Genomic DNA, 19132 nt, shown 5'->3' with positions numbered 1-19132 from the left:
GGGGGGGGGGGGGAGCCAGCCCCTATCTCCACGCAGTCGTCTTCAGCATCCCGAAAGCAAGACGCGCCTGTCCGGCGTGTGATGTTGTGACTCGCGCAGGGACGTCCCCCCTGCCCCCCCAGTTCTCTCCAGCCAAGATTCTTCAGGAAACTCTAAAACTCCTTCTTCAGGAAGCACATGCGTACTGTCTGGGCAATGACTGCTTCAATCATCCGAAGGCCAGAGCCTTTCTCGGTGAGCAACGAAAACGCCCTGGACTCAGAGCCGTGGTCCAAACAACACCTAGGAAGTCAATCCACGCTACACCATTCCTAAGGGGGATCCTACATGTCTCCAGCTGGGCTGCATCTTCCCCAAAGCTCAGGGTCTGACAAACCTAGTCTCTCCTCAGGTGTATTTTCGAAATCTCCAATCTGACTCAGAACCAGAACTCTTTGGGTTTAAGGGCCGATGGGTTTGCCAAATCACCGCCAAGGGTGCTGAAAGGATTCTCTTTCTTCTGCTCAGTGGCCATCCTGGAACATGGGTGAACTTGAAGAAGGACGCCGCTCCAGTTAGTGGAGACGGGAGGGGGCATCGGAGAATTTAGTTATGGAATTTAACACTTAGATCAGTCCCTGGACTACAAAGAGCCCCCCCCCCCGCCGCCCCGTTTTGGCCTTCACCATCTTGGTTCTGGCCTCCACCATCTTGTTCTGGCCTTCACTATCTTGGGGCCACTTGGCAATGAATGAGCTTACTGCAATGAGGGCTCTGCAGACAAGAGCGCGGTCCACACCTCACGGTAACACATGCCCCGGACAGAGAGCCACTCCGTCAGCCCCCTGCAGTCCTCTTTGGGGTGTGACTTCCCACAAGGAGCCCCATCCCTCGTGCAGACCTCAGGCCTCACAAAACATAAGGGGCATCCGATCTTCCAAGACCCCGCCTTTGGAATTCCTTTTGAACACAGGGATACGAATACAGCCAAATCCTCTTTCCTCCAAACCTGACCATATTCTCACACTTCTGAAATGACACCTGGCCCTGTTCTTAACCCTCTTCACGCCCTTCACTGACTCCTCACAAACAACCCCACAGGGCAGGAATGAGCACCCTCATTCTCAAGTGGAGAGATCGGGGCCTCAAGGAAAGAGTGAAACTTGCCCAAGTTCACCAGCAAGTAAGTGGGGGTGGTAGGACGAGAGCACTTATAACTAGGGCGCATCCCTACAGTGGGAGCGTTTTTGCTTCTGCAAGAAGCAGCCGCGGCAGGTGGCTTCTTAGAAGCAAGAAATCAGAATATGAGGCCGCAGAGCGCCCCGAGCAGTGTAGGTTTCTGGGCCGTTTGCAGGGAGGCGACGGCACTCGGAGCCTTACTTCCTGGCCAGGTAGCCGCGACACATGGCCTGGAAAGCCATGATGACGTCCGTGATCTTCAAGTCCCGTTCCTCCTCCAGGTGTGCCAGGACCCCCGTCCGGAAGAAGATTTTGCTCTGGCCAATTCTGTACAAGTTGGGGTCGAGTTCCAGGGCTTTGATCTGCAGAAGGAAGGGGGGACAGGTGCTCTTGTTCTCAGCTGTGACATGTGTCCGTGAGGCGTGTTTAAGGAAGGTCCCATCCCAACAAGCTCCTGGCAGTGCCCCCAGGGACTGGGGGGGGGAGTTGCAGTCAGATCCCTGGGGAGGGGCTGGGGCAGGGCTCACCATGAGAATGCAGGCCTGCTTCCCATCCATGAAGCCTTTGGGAATGGCGTTGGCAGCCAGGATCTCGTAGCTGGAGACACGGGGCAGATGCCAGTGATCAAACACCTCTCCAGCGTCCTTCTGTCCCTCCTCCTGAGCTGGTGCACCCCCCTCTCCAGCGTCCTGCCATCCCTCCATATGGCCTGGCTCACCCCCCCGCCCACCCCAACCCCCATGTGTGGCCCCAGCAAGCTCACCGTTGGCGGAACTCCTGGAAGACGATCCTGTTGGGGAAGCCCTGACGGCAGATGCGAATGCCTTCCAGCACCCCGTTGCAGCGCAGCTGCTCCAGCACCAGAAAGGCATCCAGCTTGCCAGACTGCAAGGGCAGAGAGGCCCATGGACCAGGGGGGCTGGGACTCAGGGAGCAGCAAGCCCCAAATCTCAGGCCTGGGTGACCCACCTTGTCAGGCCACCGAGGTTGACAGAGGCACCAGGTGAGGTCTCAGCTGAGGGTACAGGTGCCACCTCTCTTGTACTCGGTGACACCAGCATCACCTGGCTAGAAGCTGGGGCTTCCTCCCCATCACCTCTCCTTCCCTCACCTCTTCTCCATCAATGGTTCTACAGCAGCTACTTCCAGGTAACTCCCAACGGACGTACTGCTGTCCACTGCCATCCACCCGCCATCAACACCCCCTACCTGCTTCCCTCTGCAACCTCCCATTCTGTTTCCATAACATCAGTCTGATCATGGCATACCCCTGCTTTTAAAAGCCCCCAATGCCTCCTCTGGTCAACCCACGAGAAGTGCCACAACCCAGCTCCTGCCAAGTGATTCAACCCCATCTCTCCCAATCCCTGCCTCACACCATCACATGCCAACGTGAAATGACCTAGTGTTTCACTGCCTAGACCTTTCATCTCTCAGCTCACATCTTTGGTAGGTCCCATTGCCTAGGATGCCTTCCACTTCACCAAGTTGATACCTACAGGCTCCCAAGGCAGCATTCTCGGAGCCCCGAGGCTGGAGTGGGAACCCCAGCTGCACGGTGTTCTCATAATTGACCACACTACATCGTGCATAGCAGCTTGTGTATTTCTCTCCCCCACCGGCTCTCCCGGGGTGAGCATTACTGACATCTTGGGCTGGATGAGTCTCTGCTTTTCCCTCCGTGAGGGCTGCCCTGTGTGCCACAGGGTGTTTAGCAGCATCCCCGGCTTCTACACACTGGATGCAAACAGCAGGTTCCTCCCAGTTATGACAGCTAACAAAGTCTGCAGACATGGCCATGTGTCCCGGGGGAGGGGCACCACTGCCCCAGCTGAGCACCCTGCCCTAGAACTGTAAGGACCCTGCAGGCAAGGACCACAGTTTGTCCAGCCTGTATCGTCAGCACCTGGCACAGGTGCAGCGCAGTAAATCTTGACTGGGATGATGAACGCATGAGTGACTGTACGCCCTGGATGGAAACTCCAGGGCTGAAAGTCCCTTCCGTCCCCTCACCTTCCTTTGCCTCCAGGATGGGGAATAGGTACCCAACTCAGACAACCTTCCACCCGCGTCAGATGGAGCCATGGGGTACGGACTCAGGCTTTCCTCCTGCCCCTCTCCCCTGGTCTGCCTCTCCCTTTCCCAAAGCCCCTAGGGTGCCCCCAGGGAGGACATCCTGACCCCCAAGGAGCCAGCCAGCAGCCTCACCCTCTTCTCGTGGTTGGGGATGATGCAGCGCACGAAGTTGGGTGTGGTGTTGCGCAGTGTGGTCATCAGCTTCCCCAGCTGCTCTTTGTAGAGCTGCCCCACCGTGCGGAACATGCCCTTCTTGGTCTTGGAGGCGCTGGGCAGCGAGCTCTCCGTCATCTTGGCCATCTGGTCCAGGCCCACGATGCGGTCCACTGTGGGGCACGTTAATGTTGGTGTCAGCCTCTGGCCCACCCAGGGGCCCGCCACCTCCACGATAGGCCAGATGACCAGGGCCAGAGGGTGGAGACCCTAAGTCCTCTGCTCTTCTCTGGTGGGAACTGCCCTCCCCCATTCTCTTCCACAGGGGACCAACACCTTTCCTCCAGCAATAGGTAGGGGGAGGGGTGCAGAGGATTGCTTTCCAGGTATTGTCTATTTGGGAACTCTGAAAGCCCCTGAGTGACAAAAAGAACAAATTCTCTCTTATGCTGTCACAGAGACCTGGAAATAAATCCCACTCTTGCCACTGTGTTGGCCTGGTGCCACTTTGTGCCTGTTTCTCCTTCTACAAAATGGGGGTAACAACACATCTACTTCATAGGGCAGGAAGAAGCAAATAAGGCTTACCCTTCCTGCCTGCCTTTGGTCCTTTATCTACCAACAAGTATTTATTAAGAGCCTACTGTGTGCCAGGCCCTACGGATACAACCATGAACAAAACAAAGACCATGTGTCTCCACACACACCCCCAGCTCATATTCTATGGATATTCTAGTGGAAAGAGACCAGCAATGATGACATATGTAAGTGTACAATATTCCGAGGGGTAAGGCGTGCTTGGAAGGATAAAGCAGGGTAACGGGGGAGAGAAAGAGCAATGGGGGTGATCTCTCCTATAAGTTGAATCGGTGATCAGGTAGATATTCGGAGAAATAATATTCAGGGCAGAAGGTATTAGCAAACACTCCAAGACAGGAATCTGGCACATTAATAGGTACTCAACAAGGAAGGTGGTGGTGTTATTGGTGGTGGTGGTGGCACAATCACCAAGGTTCTTTTTCTTTCGGAACAGAATGAGAGACTCCCACCATCCCAGGGGATGTTGCACATGCCAAGCCCAAACCACTGGCATTGCTGTGAATTTCCCTCAAGGTGCTGCTTTGGCTGTACCCCACAAATTTTGGTAAATTGTGTTTTCATTTTTATTTAGTTCAAAATATTTTAAAATTTCACTTGAGAAAATTAAATAACACACCAAGACACTTCTAAATAACACATGGGCCAAGGGCCAAAGAAGACGTTTCTTTGGCCCATGTGCCATTTAGAAGTGTGTTGCGTAACCTCCATGTATTTTGGGATTTTCCAGCTATCCTTCTGTTATTGATTTCTAGCTTAATTCCACGATGGTCCAAGACCAGAAATTGTATGCTTTCTATTCTTTTAGATTCATTAAGGTGTGTTTTATGGTCCAGAATGTGGTCTAGCTTGGTGGAATTTCCATGTGAGCTTGAGAAGAACATGCATTCTGCTGTTGCTGGGTGAAGTAGTCTGTAGATGACAGTTCCATCAGGTTGGCTGATGGTGGTTCAGCTCAACTCCACTGGCATTAGGATGCCCTGTTTCAGCTCCTTGTACTCAATTAGGCCCCATGGAACAATGTCTTTGCTATTCCCTGGGCTCCTTGAGGGAAGGGCCTTGCTGAAACGGTCACAAATCCCAGGCTGAGATGCCATTACCCCATCCCAGGGCCTGGGACATGGTGAGCACCCAGTAAATGTTGGCACAACAGAACCTCTCCTCCAGCATTTTCTACCGTGCTTAAAACAAGGGTGTTCAGGATAAGCCCAAGGCCCACAGGCCCCGTCACAAGGACACAATCTGCTGCAGGCACGGAGGTCCAGGAACAAAAGCGGAAAACCCCACCACCCCTAACAGTCGTCATGGAAGCAGCCATGTACTGAGGGACTGCAGGGGCTAAGCACTTCACATGGATTATCTCTTCGCTGGTTCTCAGAGGGAACACAAGTGTGGTCCCCAGAGCAGCAATAGCACCCCCTAGGAATTTGTAGGAAATGCAATTCTCAGGCCCCTCCTGGACCTGTTGAATCAGAACCTCTTGGGGGGGGGGGATGGCCCAGCTCTCTGAGTTTTGACAAGTCCCCCCAGGAGATCCTGATGCATGCTCAAGATTGAGCCCTGGTCTAATTCTACCCTCACAATAATCCTAGGAGAGGTGGGGTCTTAGTAAGAGTTTTACTAAGGAGGACACTCAAGCTTAATGATGTCAAGAGACTCGTCCAAGATGACACAGCTAGTGTGTGGCAGAGACGAGATCACAGTCAAGTCTTTCCGACTCCAGATGGGAAGTCACCACACCTCCTGCACTGTTTTCTCTGTTACTGCCTGCACCCTGATTTAGGACCTTCTCCCTGGGGTCCGGGTGTGGGACTGAGGGGTCAGGGGTCACCACTCCAGAAGTGGCTGAACGTGTCAAGAGTCATCACTAGCACCTGCACACCCTGCCCTCTCCCCACTCCCACGCAGGGAGCAGGTGTGCAAACGGAGGCAGATGGAAGGAGGCAGAGCACTGCGTACCCTGTCCCCCAGCTCCAGCCGGCAGCCCTTACCGTCCTTCCACAGGTCGGCCACGAACTTGTCCGAGGACGCATTGAGGAGGGAAGTCACGTTGTCATTCAGCGGGTCCATGTTCTTGGTCAGCCAGGCGCTGGCATTATAGTCCACCTGCCCAGGATCACCCCACCGGTCAGGCGCCCCTGCCTCCGTTACAAATGACAGCTAGGGCCCAAGGCCTCCCATTTCCCTCCCGGATCTTCCCAGGTGGGAGAGGAGATGGCATTAGCAGCCACAGCGATGGGAATCCTCAAACCCCAGGAAGAGACCGACAGATCAGTACTTTAAAGGGCCCTGTGCACGGTGGGGCATCAGCCAACGGCACCCCTTGTTGACTCTATCCTCGCTTCTCTCAGCTTCCGGCAGCCTCCCCTCTGCAGAGCCCAGGAGGACCGCTGTGAGTTCCACCAGGTGGAGAGCTTTGCTGATGGCCAAGCCCCTCCCTCCCACCTGAAGCTCCCCTCTCAAGCAGAGAGGCCTTGGGCACAATCACATGACATTGGAGGACCTCATTTCCCCTCTCTGAGGAGTGTAATTGTTGAGTCTCGGAGAGGCCGATATATGGATATACAGAAAAAGGACCGATAAAGCTTTTTCAGTTCCTGACTTGACCCCGGACAGTAGCCAAAGCCTTCATTTTATGATTGTGACCCTGAAACGGAAGGAACTTGTAAAATAGCTTTGGGGGGGTTATTATGGGATGCGGGTTTGTATGGTGGTCACCAGGCCTCATCGGAGAGGGGACTGAAAAAAGCCACTTGGAAAGCGGGAAAGAGGAAAGTGTTACTCGTGTGCTTATGGGAACGCACACTCCCTGGAGTTTGGGTAGGAGTTGGCAAACTCTTTTTGGTAAAAGGCCCAGATAGTAAATATTTTCAGCTCTGCAGGGCACCACATCTCTGTCACATCGTCGGGTCACAAGCAGCCAAAGACATTATGTAAACACAGGAGCCCTGCGCCCATAGAACTGTATTTACAGAAACACGCGGTGGGTCAGATGTGGCCCCGGACAACGCCCGGTACAGGACATTGCCTGTTTGCCTGAGGCTGGAGGGGGGCAGTGCTGGAGAGACAATAAAATACTCAGATCTGCAAGCCAGGCCAAGCTGCATCTCTTCTACTTTATCCAGAACCCTCGGGAGCCATAGGGGGAGCTCCTATGTATTTACAGTTCTCACCTGACGGTTATCATTATCATGCAGAAGAAGGGGGAGGAGGAGGAGGGAGGGAGGAAGAGGAGGAGGAGGAAGAAAGAGGACGAAGAGGACAAGGAGAAGGAAGAAGACAACCGTCACGTATCCCTGGACAGCACAGGCTGGCAGTGGTGAGCGCAAGTCTGTGATAAGGGAGAAGTTTGTTGGACCCAAAGGTGTGTTTATCGGTCGTCCCATCCCAGTTGGCCCTTCCTGTTGGGTTTAAATTGTAGCAGGAAGGATTCAGCATCTATACAGGAATTGCCTGGTCACCCTGGTTGGAATATATATATTGGAATATATATGTGTGTATATATATATATAAAATATATATATATAAAAAATATATATAATATATATATGTGTGTGTGTGTATATATATATATATATATATACACACACACACATATATATATACACACACACACACACACATTGGTTATATCTATTGGTCTCCCTTACAGATGCTCAGACCATACATAGGAGGCCTTGCTTGGATTTGATTTACAACACATGCCTTTGGGCTCTGCCATTCCCAAACTCCTGCTCTGAGCACCCCCCGTGGACAGAGAGCGAGCCCTGGGGCCCACGGCTGGTACCTTCCCGGCGTAGTGGATGATGGAGAACTCCGTTTTGTCCTTGAGCTGCTTGGGCTTCTGAAACTTGGGGTGCTGGCCCTGCTCCGTGCATAGCTTCTCCACGAAGGACTTGTCTGTAGCTTTGGGGAACCAGCACTCCTCGTCCAGCAGGGCCAGCACCCCGGGAGGGTTGTTCTGTGGGACACCGGAAGGCAGGGTCATAGCTAGGGTGGCCCAAGCCTCGGGCTTGTCAGAAAGAGCTGGCCACCGAAACATACTGTAGGGAGCCCCCCTGGCTCTGTCACCTCTTCTGTCTACATAGAGAGATGGATTTATGTCTTCTAGGCCCACGGATCTATCCCCAAATTAGCCCGACGGGCGGGCACCCACAGAACCTGTTTGCTGCTGCCCCCTAGTGGACAGAACACAGTGACCAGCCCAAAGATCTCACACTTGAATTTGTTGCTTTACATATAAATTCATCCAGGGTTCCTTTGACCAAAGCCCTTCTCTGTGGCCCAGACAGGCTAAGCCCAGGTGCCAGGAACATGGCCAAATTTACACACATGCCATTTACTCTGCTTAAATGGTCTTCATGTTTTAGACTCAGATCAGGGAAGTATTTCTTTTCTTTTCTTTCTTTCTTTTATTTTTTATGTAAGCTCTACACCCCACGTAGGGCTCGAACTCAGGACCCCGAGATCGAGGCACATGCTCCTTCGACTGAGCCAGCCAGGCGCCCTGAGAAGTACGTCTTCACTCCTCTGTCCAAAGCAGGCCTCCCTCAGCCGTTCTCCGCATGGGCCTCACGAGAGGTTTTAGTTGATTTGTTTGTCTGGTTTCACCATCTGCTCCCTCGGGAGGGCAGGGACTAGGTCCACCCCGTCCACAGTTACATCCCCAGCCCCTCAAGAGGGGCCCGGCACACAGTAGGTGCTCAGTAAACACTCAACAATCATCGCTTGTACACCTACTGTGGGCGTGGTTCTAGGAGTCAGGGACACATCAGTGAGCAAAACAAAGACCCTTGCCTTGGGGATGAATGAGAGAGAGGGGAAGAGAGGGGAGGGGAGGGAAGAGAGGGAGGGTAAGGAATGGATGGGAAGGGAGGGGAGGGGATGGAGGAGAGAGGAGGGATGGGAGGGAATGGAGGGGAGAGGAGGGAATGAAGGAGAGAGGAGGAAGGGGAGGGAATGGAGGGGAGAGGAGGGAGGGGAGAGGAGGAATGGGAGGGGAGAGGAGGGAGGGGAGGGGAGAGGAGGGAGGGGAAGCAAGGGAGAGAGCAATAAAAGAAGAAAACACCCTTGAGAATAAAATGTGGGTTAAGGGACAGTGGGATCGAGGGGCGCCTGGGTGGCTCAGTCATTAAGCGTCTGCCTTCGGCTCAGGGCGTGATCCCGGTGGTCTGGGATTGAGCCCCACATCAGGCTCCTCTGCTGGGAGCCTGCTTCTTCCTCTCCCACTCCCCCTGCTTGTGTTCCCTCTCTCGCTGGCTGTCTCTCTCTCTGCCAAATAAATAAATAAAATCTTAAAAAAAAAAAAAAAGGGACAGTAGGATCGAGCTTACAAGGACCCGGGGGCGGGGGAAGCCGGGCACCCGTGGGGCGAGGGCGGGGTCCGTGTGCAGCCAAAGGAGGCCTCACACGCATGCGAGTGTGGGGGAGCCCTCACCGGGCGCTCGATGAGCTCGATGCAGGGCTGCAGGTCGAGGCCGAAGTCGATGAAGTTCCACTCGATGCCCTCGCGCTGGTACTCCTCCTGCTCCAGGATGAACATGGTGTGGTTGAAGAGCTGCTGCAGCTTCTCGTTGGTGTAGTTGATGCACAGCTGCTCGAACGAGTTCACCTGCGTGCACGACAGCGGGGGGGCCCGGTGAGCAGCTCGGTCGGAGGACAGGGCGCCCAGGGAAGCTCTGCCCTGAGAGCGCACCCTGGCTGGCACCCTTGCCACAAGAGCCCATCTGCCATTTCGGAGCCCAGAGGGCTGAGCCCCAGCAAAGGCTGCCGAGAGCTCATGGGGCTGGCTCTTTGCACGGCACAGGGTCCCCACACACGTTGTTTTGAGGGTGCTTCTCTCCTGCCCCTGCACAGAGATTTATGGGTGGTAGAACAACTGTGTAAGGTCCTTCATCACCCCCACTGCACAGATGTGGACGCTGAAACTCAGAGAGAGAGTGATTCTCTAGTACATACGTCTCAGACTACCTGTCCATCTCCAGACCTTCCCTCTCACTGAGAATGCCCCTCCAGTCTGTGGGGGTGGGATCCAGTGGCCATGTTCCCATTACATGAAGTATAGGAAGACCCTGAAAACAGGGCCTGACCCAACTCAGGTGAGTAAGAGCCAGTGAGACTCAACTGCAAGATTTTGGTTGGAACTGTTGGGAACGGTTGGAACTGCTCAGAACTTCCAAGGTTGCTGAGAGCCATCTAGAGCTGTGGCAGCCATCTTGCCACCATGAGGGGAAAACCAGCTTGAGAACAGAACCAACGTGGAGGACGGGAAAGAGAGAGATGGAAGAGATCAGGTCTTGCCTGTTGGACCCAGCTGTAGCTCCGGCCTTCTCAGTTTCACAAATGAATACATTTCCTACACCCTCAAGGGTGTAACCTTAGCTAGACAACCTTCCACTCTAAGTAGTTATCTGCCTGCCCTTCTCTGAAATAATGACTTCTCCAGAGGGAAACTTCATCCCAGAGAGCCAAGACCATGGCTGTCATGATCCCACCAAGCTGTACCTCAAAGATCTCAAATCCAGCAATGTCCAGGATCCCCAAAAACGAAGCCCCTTGCCGGTGAGTCTTGTCTAGGGCTTTGTTCACACGGCTGAGTATCCAGCGGAAAAGGCGTTCATAGGTGGCCTTGGCCAGAGCCTCTACGGCAAAGTCTGCCTGTGGGGGCAAGTGAGGGAACATGGTCATCCCCGATGGGCCCCATTTTCAGATAAGCCTGGCCAGCAGCTCAGATTTTTATTCCCCTCCTACCCATAATCGGTCCTTTAAAAATAAACAAAAAAGGAAATTATGCCATCTCTACACCCAGTAGAAAAGTGGCAGTAAGGAATAGAGTAGTCAGACCTAAGGAATGACTGTGTGGATAATAAAACACTTCCTGTCAGAGGGACCTGGAACAGAGGAAAGCCTGTTCCATCACAGGGACCACTTAGAAGTGGTCAGTTCTGCCTCTAGAAAGGGTACACAGTCATTTTCAAAAATGTATCTTTTAGGTCTGACCTTGTATGTGCAACTACGAGATCAAGATGACGTACCATGCTGTTCTTGTTCAGTACTGAACCTTCAAAACCTGATACGGGACTTTGAATATTCTAGTATTGAATGGATGAGGGATAAAGAAATGGACAGATGGATAAAAAGATGGATGGATGGATGGTTGGATGGACACATGGGGGGGTGAATGGATGGATGAACAGATGGAAGGATGGATAAATGGATGGATGAAAAGAGATACACGGACGGGTAAATGGATGGATGGAAGGATGAACTGATGAACAGATGTTTGTATATATGGATGGATGGATGCATACATGGATGAACAGATGCATGGATGGATGGATGGATTGATGGATGGAAGGAAGATTCTGCAGAAATAAATGGCGAGTGTAGAAATCATTTCACATGCAAAACTGAACAAGTGCGTCGTTACCTGTTCTTTTGTCTGTGCTTTCTGCACTACATCCCGCCCGACTTTGATACGTGGGGTCAGGATAGACCTGGTGAAATCTGTCACATTAATTCCCATGAGGTGGCAAACTTTCTGAGCAGCTGGATGGAAGAAAAAGTACACTTAATAAAGTGTATTACAAAAGAGAAGGCTTAGGAAGGAAGGCACATCACATGGGACATTTGTGATCTGTGTATACCTTGGATATTTTTCGAGAAATGGAGCATGATGGTAGTGAACATTGCATGAAAGGCTCCTGAAAACTGCTGTCATTGGTGACCTCATCCCCACTGTTTTGCTAAGAGTGGGATGGAGGTATGCCCTAAGTGGGGGCTTAGGGTCAGGCAGTTCTAGACTCAAGTTCTCGCACCTTTCCCACTTCCTAACTACGTGATTTTGGAAAAGTCTTTTCTTGGCTCATAGAAAGAATGGGGCATCTGGTACCTTGTGGGGTTGTCAACATGATTAAGTGAGGTAAGGCACAGGCCAACTACCAATAAAGATGTGTCCCACTGTGCCAAGATCTGTGTTGCATCATTATTTGTGGTGGGAAAATATTGGAAACGACTTAAATGTCCATTAATATGGAAACGAACAAATACATCACAGTATTTTCACAAGATGAGTACCCAAGAGTAGGTAAAGGAACGACTCTCGTTTTCTCTCTCTCTCTAGACCAATGGCTCTCAACTGGGGATGATTTTGCCCCTTCAGGACATTTGGCAATGATCAGAGACATTTTTGGTTGTCACACTAGGGGGCGCTATTGTTGAGAAACCAGGATCCAGACAACGGTGAGTCTAGAGAAAAACTGCAGAATGACGCCTCCAGTGTGACATCACTCATGTAAACTAAAGTCACACTCACAAAGCAACAGCATATATTCAGATACATGCGTGTGAAAGCATAAAAATGCAATGGGAGGGGGACAGAGTTGCGGTTGCCTGGAAGCATGAGGAGGAGAATGGGAGCCTGCTGGGAGGACAAGGTGACGTCAAGTCAATGTCGGCTACTCGGTTTCATTTGAAAGACAAAGCAGTATGAGAACACATTCACAAATGTCGATTCTGGATGGTGGACCCTTGTTATATTATTGCATTTCTGCGTTTTAAACCTTTTCCTCAAAAGAAAATAATTGTCGTCCACCAGGACTGCTTCCTCCACGCGAAGGCTAGTGGTGCCTGATGGTCTGCACGCGTGTGGTGGACGATACATGGTGTGGTTTTTGGGTTTTGCCCCATCTCTTTGTGAGGGGGGCCTCTGGGTTTGTCTTTCCCTGAAGTTTTCTCCTTGGTGAGAGAAGCCCTTTCACGTGCCGTATTTTGGAGTGTACCACGTGAGAGACAAAGGGCAGGTGCAATGGAGGGTAAGCTCCAGGGAGCTCGCAAAAGCAGCACAACATACGGCCTGGGCCGGTGGCTTGGAGACCGTAGGTGGACAAGCCGGGACTTAAGTTATGCTTTTGGCTCAGCCACCCACATGCATAGGGGTAACCACGCAATCTTTCCATAACACCAAACACTGCTGATTTGTAGGTAAGGCCGTCAAATTTAGAAAAAAAAAAAAAAATACAGGATGCTTAGTTAAGCCAGAATCTCACATAAACCACCAACGTTTACAAATTATAATTAGGTCCCAAATATTGCATAAACCATAAGATGATATATATCTTGTAATAAAAATATTTGTTGTTTATCTGAAATTCAGGTTTAACTGGGCATCTTATACTTCATCTGGAAACTAATTGCAAAGAAACTTGAGCTCTGTCTCCCCAGCAAGACCGTCTGTGTCATGAGGAAGTGGGATTGTACCCGCTCAAAAATATTTGTTTAACAAAACAGATGATGGGGGCGGGATTAGAATTGAAGCTCCCTAAGGATCCTTCCTGTCTGATCTGAAACTGTTAGTTCCCCTCCCCCCGCCACACTGTTTCAAGAACTTCCCACTGTAGGCTCTTGGGCAGTAAAAAGTCTAAAACAGACAGAAGTCAGTGAAAACAAGTTACCTCAGCTCTTGTTAATAGCCCCATCCAAAAACAACCAACGGCTTCACGTGGCCCTCTTCCCATCACAGAAGTTGTCAATTATTGAGAAAAGACAAAAAGCACCTGTGTTATCTGGCATGGACGCCTGGTCTGTGTTTCTTTCCTTCTTGAAGACAATATTTCCAAGCTGCAGGACAGATGACACCACCTTCAGTATGGCTGGGGTGAGAAGAGAAGAGCGGGTAAGACAGACGTCAACACCAAGGTGCTTTGGAGGTTAAGTCTAAAATCTATCAGGGACCTTAGAGCCAACCTATGTCTTTTTCCCAAAAAGACTCAGCTTTGAGCTCCTAAGTCTAGAAGAAAGGCAAACTAACCTAACTTCCTGCTACCATGGTAGAAAACCTGGCTGGGGATAGCAGGATATGTTCAGATGTTTGCCAAAAATCTTGTGTTATAAGGGAACACTGTGCAGCAGGGGTTGGACCAACCCATGGACAAAACTACAGCCCGTGGACCAACTCCGGCCCACTGTCTGCCATTGTAAATAAAGTTTTATTGGAACACAGCCACAATCATTCATTTATATATTATTAGCAGCTGTTTGATGCTACAAGGGCAGAGTTGAACAGTTGCAACAGAGATCGTATGACCCACAGAGTATTTACTCTCTGTATTTACAGAAAATGTTTGTTAACCCTACTGTAGAGCAAGGAGAATGAATGATTTATAACCACAACCAATGAAACTGTTGTATCTCACAAATGCTGAACAAAAGACACCAAATGCAAACAAGAACATAACTACGTAAGTCTACTTAGAGAAAGTTCAAGAACAGGAAAAACTATGCTGTTAGAAGTTGGGATAATGGCTATCCTTGATTGGGGGAAACTACTAGAAGGGCTATGGGAAGCTTCCAGGGGGCTGTTGGTGCTCTTTTTTTTTTTTTTTTTATATATATATTTTTTAAAGATTTTATTTATTTATTTGACAGAGATAGAGACAGCCAGCGAGAGAGGGAACACAAGCAGGGGGAGCGGGAGAGGAAGAAACAGGCTCATAACTGAAGAGCCTGATGTGGGGCTCGATTCCATAACGCCGGGATCACGCCCTGAGCCGAAGGCAGGCGCTTAACCGCTGTGCCACCCAGGCGCCCCCTGTTGGTGCTCTCTTAGTTGAAATGGGTGCGAGGAGCACAGGTGTGTTCAGTCTATAAAAATTAATCAAACTGTGCACTTAACGATACGCACAGGTTTCTAAATGTAAGTTATATGTCAATAAAAGATATTGAAAGAGCAAAAAACAAAACAAAGCAAAACAACAATCCCTGTGCTTCTTAATATCATCTGGCTGAGCGTACAAGATGCTCATGCTAGGATCCAGAAGGGGGAGATTTTTTTCCTACTTGTTACCCAGGTGTCCTCAGATAAAACAATGTGTTCCTAGACCCATGGAACCCTTCTGACTCCATACTCAGCCATGTTACTGTTAAAACAGCTCCTACGTCTGAAATCCCCACAAGACCTTGAGTTACTGGAGAGTGGGGGAATGACCTATCATCACTGTATTCTCGAAGCCTACTTCAGGGTCCAGACACACATGGGGAGGGAGGGAAGATGGATGGAGGATGAAGGATGGATGGATGGATGGATGGAAGGAAGAGAGGAAGATGGGTGAATCAATGAATAGATCAATAGATGGCTGAGCTGATCAGTGGATTGATGAAGGGATGGACATATTGATGGGTGGACATATTGATGGGTGGACAGATAGATGAATGGAGGATGGAAAGACAGATGACTAATTAATGCAAACGCTTGCCTTTAGTTTAACACAGATGCAAATCCCCCAGGGTTCTGGCTTCCAAGAGAAATCACTGTGTTCTGGGAACAAAGCCTGAGTTCCCAGCCTTCTCATTCCTCAGGCCAAACTCGGGGTGACAGCCCTTCGCAACAGCTCTCCTCACACCTCAAGGACCCTGGCCCAGCTCAGAAGGAGGAAGGCCCCGTTACTGACCACCCACCCATCTGCTCCCACTCACGACTGCAGACACCCTTCCTCCCCAAATGACCTACAGCTTCTCTTGATGGGAAACAACTAAGGCAGCTCCCTTTAACAATACCAGACGGGCTTTGTAAACTGTTAAGTGCTCTGCTAATAGTTTTTAAACTCCAAGTTTAGACTAAGGATTGCTGCAATGCCTACAGAGCCCAGGGAAGCGGTCTAACTCAGGGGGTCTCAATCTTGGCACTACTGAAATTTGGGATCAGATAAATCTTTGGTGTGGGGGGGCTGCCCCGTGCCTGCCTGCAGGATGGTCTCTGACCACTAGGTGTCAGGAGTGTTCCCTCTCCTGAGTTGTGAGACCCAAAAATGTCCCCTGGGGGGGCCAACTTCCCACCCCACCCCCAGGTCTGTGTCCCATGGCGCATCAGTCACCACACACACTTGTCTTAACGCTCACTCTGCGTTCCATCCACCCTGCTATTCACTTAACATTTTTCTATACATTCGCTTACTTCTCTCTCCTGAGCTTACTTTACTAGCAAACTGTATGGTAAGTGAAAGATCAGCTTCCCTTGCCATGGAAAAAGATGGCAACTACGAAAATAAATACAGGGAAAAGGAACAATATTATCAAATTCTAGTAAGACGCTGGGCCCAGGGGTCTGCTCTTTGTGGTGAAAGGGGGGATGAGCAAGGACCAGAGAGGGGGGCTGAGGACCTAGTGGGTGACAAGCTGCTACTCTCTCCTTGAAAGTCATCAGAATTGAAAAGGTGCAGAGAAAGGACCAACATCCCGCAGTGGGATTCCACAGCACTGATAAGGACACCAGTCCGCATTTTAGGATACACTGGCCTCCTTCTAGCCTTGATTTCCGTATCTTGGTTCTGACACCGATTTTTGAAAGGGTTTAAAGGACAAAAACCACCTTTCTACAGACAAAAATGGAACACAGTGAATCACACAATGGGGCTTGGGAGTTCCTGAGCTGGAGAAGGAGTCCAGCTCCACCAGCAACATGCTGTATGTCCTTGGGCGAATTCCTTCACTTCTCTGTGCCTCAGTTTTCTCATTGGCAAATTGGGGGTAACAATGGCCACATCGCTGGGTTCTTTTGATATTAAATAATGCATATAAAGCACTTAGCATATTGCTTTGTCACCTGATATCTTCACTTTAAATATATTAGAAGTATTTCCACAAGTCCATGTTTAGAAAGCAATTTAGAAAGCAATCCTTTTCTGGGGCACCTGGGTGGCCCAGTCGTTAAGTGTCTGCCTTCGGCTCAGGGCGTGATCCCGGCGTTGTGGGATTGAGCCCCACATCAGGCTCCTCTGCTATGAGCCTGCTTCTTCCTCTCCCACTCCCCCTGCTTGTGTTCCCTCTCGCTGGCTGTCTCTATCTCTGTCGAATAAATAAATAAAATCTTTAAAAAAAAAAAAAAAGGAAGCAATCCTTTTCTTCCTTAAGGCTGAATAATAATTGAATAAATCCTCACTGATCAACATTTTAGATTGTTCTGGTTTTTTATTACTTAATACGGGACATTTTGGTACCTTTTTTTTTTTTTTTAAAGAGGCATTAGCAAATGCCTGGCATACAGCAAGTACTTAGTGTGTGTGTGTGTGTGTGTGTGTGTGTGTGTGTGTGTGTGTTTAAGGCAAAGATTAGAAGCAAAAATGACTCGTGTCCCAAATAAAATAAATCATTCTAGGAGAGCCATTCAGGAAGGGATGCTGTTAACATTGGATTCTGCTGCGGGGCTCTGGCCAAAATCCACAAACACCACCCATTTGTCCACTGACCCACGGAGCCTGCTTTTTCTGGGCCCCCAGTTATCTCGAGGGAAGTTGCCCCTCCCTCTATGCTGTATTTCAGCAACCACAGCACTATTCTGGGGTTCCAAAGGGGTGTGGGCGTGGGAAGGAAGAAAAATTTTCCACAACCGTGTCCTCATGTTCCCAAAAGAGATTAACCTCGAACACTGGGGCACGTCTAACCCAGGACAAGTATTTCTTGAAGCACAGTGTGGAAACCAAGATTATCTCTTTGAGCTTTCTTGGTCTCAGAATCAAATGTGTTTCTTGGTCATTGGTTGGTGACATGGATCAACATGGGTCTATCACCAGAATGCACTTTCCAGGAAGAGCCCAAGTAAACCAGCACCCCCGCCCACCCTGTGCCCATATGTTCTTGAGGAGGCCAACATACTCTCTATCTCCAGCCCCAAAATGGAACAGAGACCATCACATAAGCCACTCAGAGCTTTCCGTAAGCCCGGATCACTGTGGATAACTCAGGAATATGCACATCAACCTAAGCCGACCAGTAAGAGTCCATGAGACTTCATTCAGGGACCCAGGCGGGGAATCCAATCTGTTCTGCTGGACATAAGCCCAAAGGATGCAAGGGCTGGAGCTGCAGCAGCCTTTCTGCTGCCAAGAAACTGCAGCCCACCTAAAGACAATATTGCTCAGAGATTAAGTTCTAGACACATCCTTTGAGCCCACAGAACCCATTGTACCTGAAACCCATATCCCTGAACTTTCCAGCTCTGCAAGTGGATCGTTTTCCTTTTCACTTAAGCCAATCTGGGTTGGTTGTAACTGAAAGAGCCTAACATATGAAGCCACTTTTCTAAAACACCAATAAGCCACCTAAGGTAATATTTATTTTCCTTCTTTTCTTCTTCTTTGTATTTGTGTATTTTTTTTTTTTTTTTGAGGGAGTTGAGGGAATCCAGCAAGCAGAAATCTGTCACTAATTCTGGTGGTCCTGAGAGCACGACTCTAGGTCCCCTCACCAGCACCCAGTGTGAAGACTTACACAGCTGCTCCTCCTCAGTGAAGCCCATGATCGCCATGGCCTCCACTGTTTCCTGGAACATCTCGTCATCCTGGGCGGCCGGGATGGGCACGAAGCCGTTGGAGAGGAATGTGTAGTTGTTGAAGCCCTCCAAAAGCAAGTCATCTAGAAGGAGAGGAAGATAGGGTGGTGGTCACGAGGAGGGACTTTGAACATGAGAGGCAGGAACCTGGCGAAGGGTCTGGGCCATCCTAAGTTCATTCCCTTTTCTGAGACTTGTACAGTTTAAAACTTCCTTCTGCTCCATCACACAGAAGTCATCAGCAGCCACCACTGGCCTCATACAGTGGTGCAGGTTGTGCACTGCCCCAAGGTCCCTGGCAGCTGAAACCTAGCCTTGGCTCCACCTGCTAAGCCACGTCTCCCGACACAGGGTTGCATCTAGCCCGAGGAAGGGAAGCCTTTATCTCAACTGCCCCCAAACACCCTGCCTTTTAGAGCAAAGCTGCCTGAAGAGTTAGATCAGTTTTTATCCATCCACTTATGAAACTGGGTCGCATCATTAATGCACATGAATTTTAAAAATCAATTACTACCAAAAGGTTTATAATAAAAACACCATTCCCTGTCCACCTTTTTTCCAGTTCCTTCCTTACCCTATAGTACTGTTTTTATCTCTTTTAGCTGTTCCTTCTGGTACTTACCACTATCTCTCTATTTAACAGCTTAATATAAATTACACATAACATAAATTACACATTATATACTCTATGTCATATATCATATAGGCTTATATAAATTATAATGTTATGTTTATATATCATCTATAATTAGCTATTTCTGGATATTTCAAAATGAGATATTATCTATTGATCCCCTGCATTGGTGGATAAAGATTTAGCTCTCT

The 19132-nt window shown here is 49.8% G+C and overlaps 1 protein-coding gene across 1 annotated transcript in view; it reads right to left on the bottom strand.

Moving 5' to 3' along the window:
* MYH11 (myosin heavy chain 11) overlaps nt 1-19132 on the bottom strand; it is a 113412-nt gene that overhangs the window by 25785 nt on the left and 68495 nt on the right. Inside the window, exons 9-19 of the mRNA XM_040635288.1 lie at nt 18247-18390; nt 13539-13634; nt 11414-11532; nt 10489-10641; nt 9422-9595; nt 7772-7945; nt 5976-6090; nt 3367-3560; nt 1922-2043; nt 1686-1755; nt 1360-1520 (exon numbers count right to left, since the gene is read on the bottom strand). Coding sequence (XP_040491222.1) covers nt 1360-1520; nt 1686-1755; nt 1922-2043; nt 3367-3560; nt 5976-6090; nt 7772-7945; nt 9422-9595; nt 10489-10641; nt 11414-11532; nt 13539-13634; nt 18247-18390 — 1522 coding nt within the window. The remainder of the gene's footprint in view (nt 1-1359; nt 1521-1685; nt 1756-1921; nt 2044-3366; nt 3561-5975; nt 6091-7771; nt 7946-9421; nt 9596-10488; nt 10642-11413; nt 11533-13538; nt 13635-18246; nt 18391-19132) is intronic.

The sequence above is a fragment of the Ursus maritimus genome, unplaced genomic scaffold (assembly GCF_017311325.1).
Source record: "Ursus maritimus isolate PB19 unplaced genomic scaffold, ASM1731132v1 scaffold_2, whole genome shotgun sequence".
NCBI classification, from domain to species: Eukaryota; Metazoa; Chordata; class Mammalia; order Carnivora; family Ursidae; genus Ursus; species Ursus maritimus.
The sequence above is the reverse complement of the archived record's forward strand: the minus strand, read 5'-3'. Positions and strand labels throughout refer to the sequence as shown.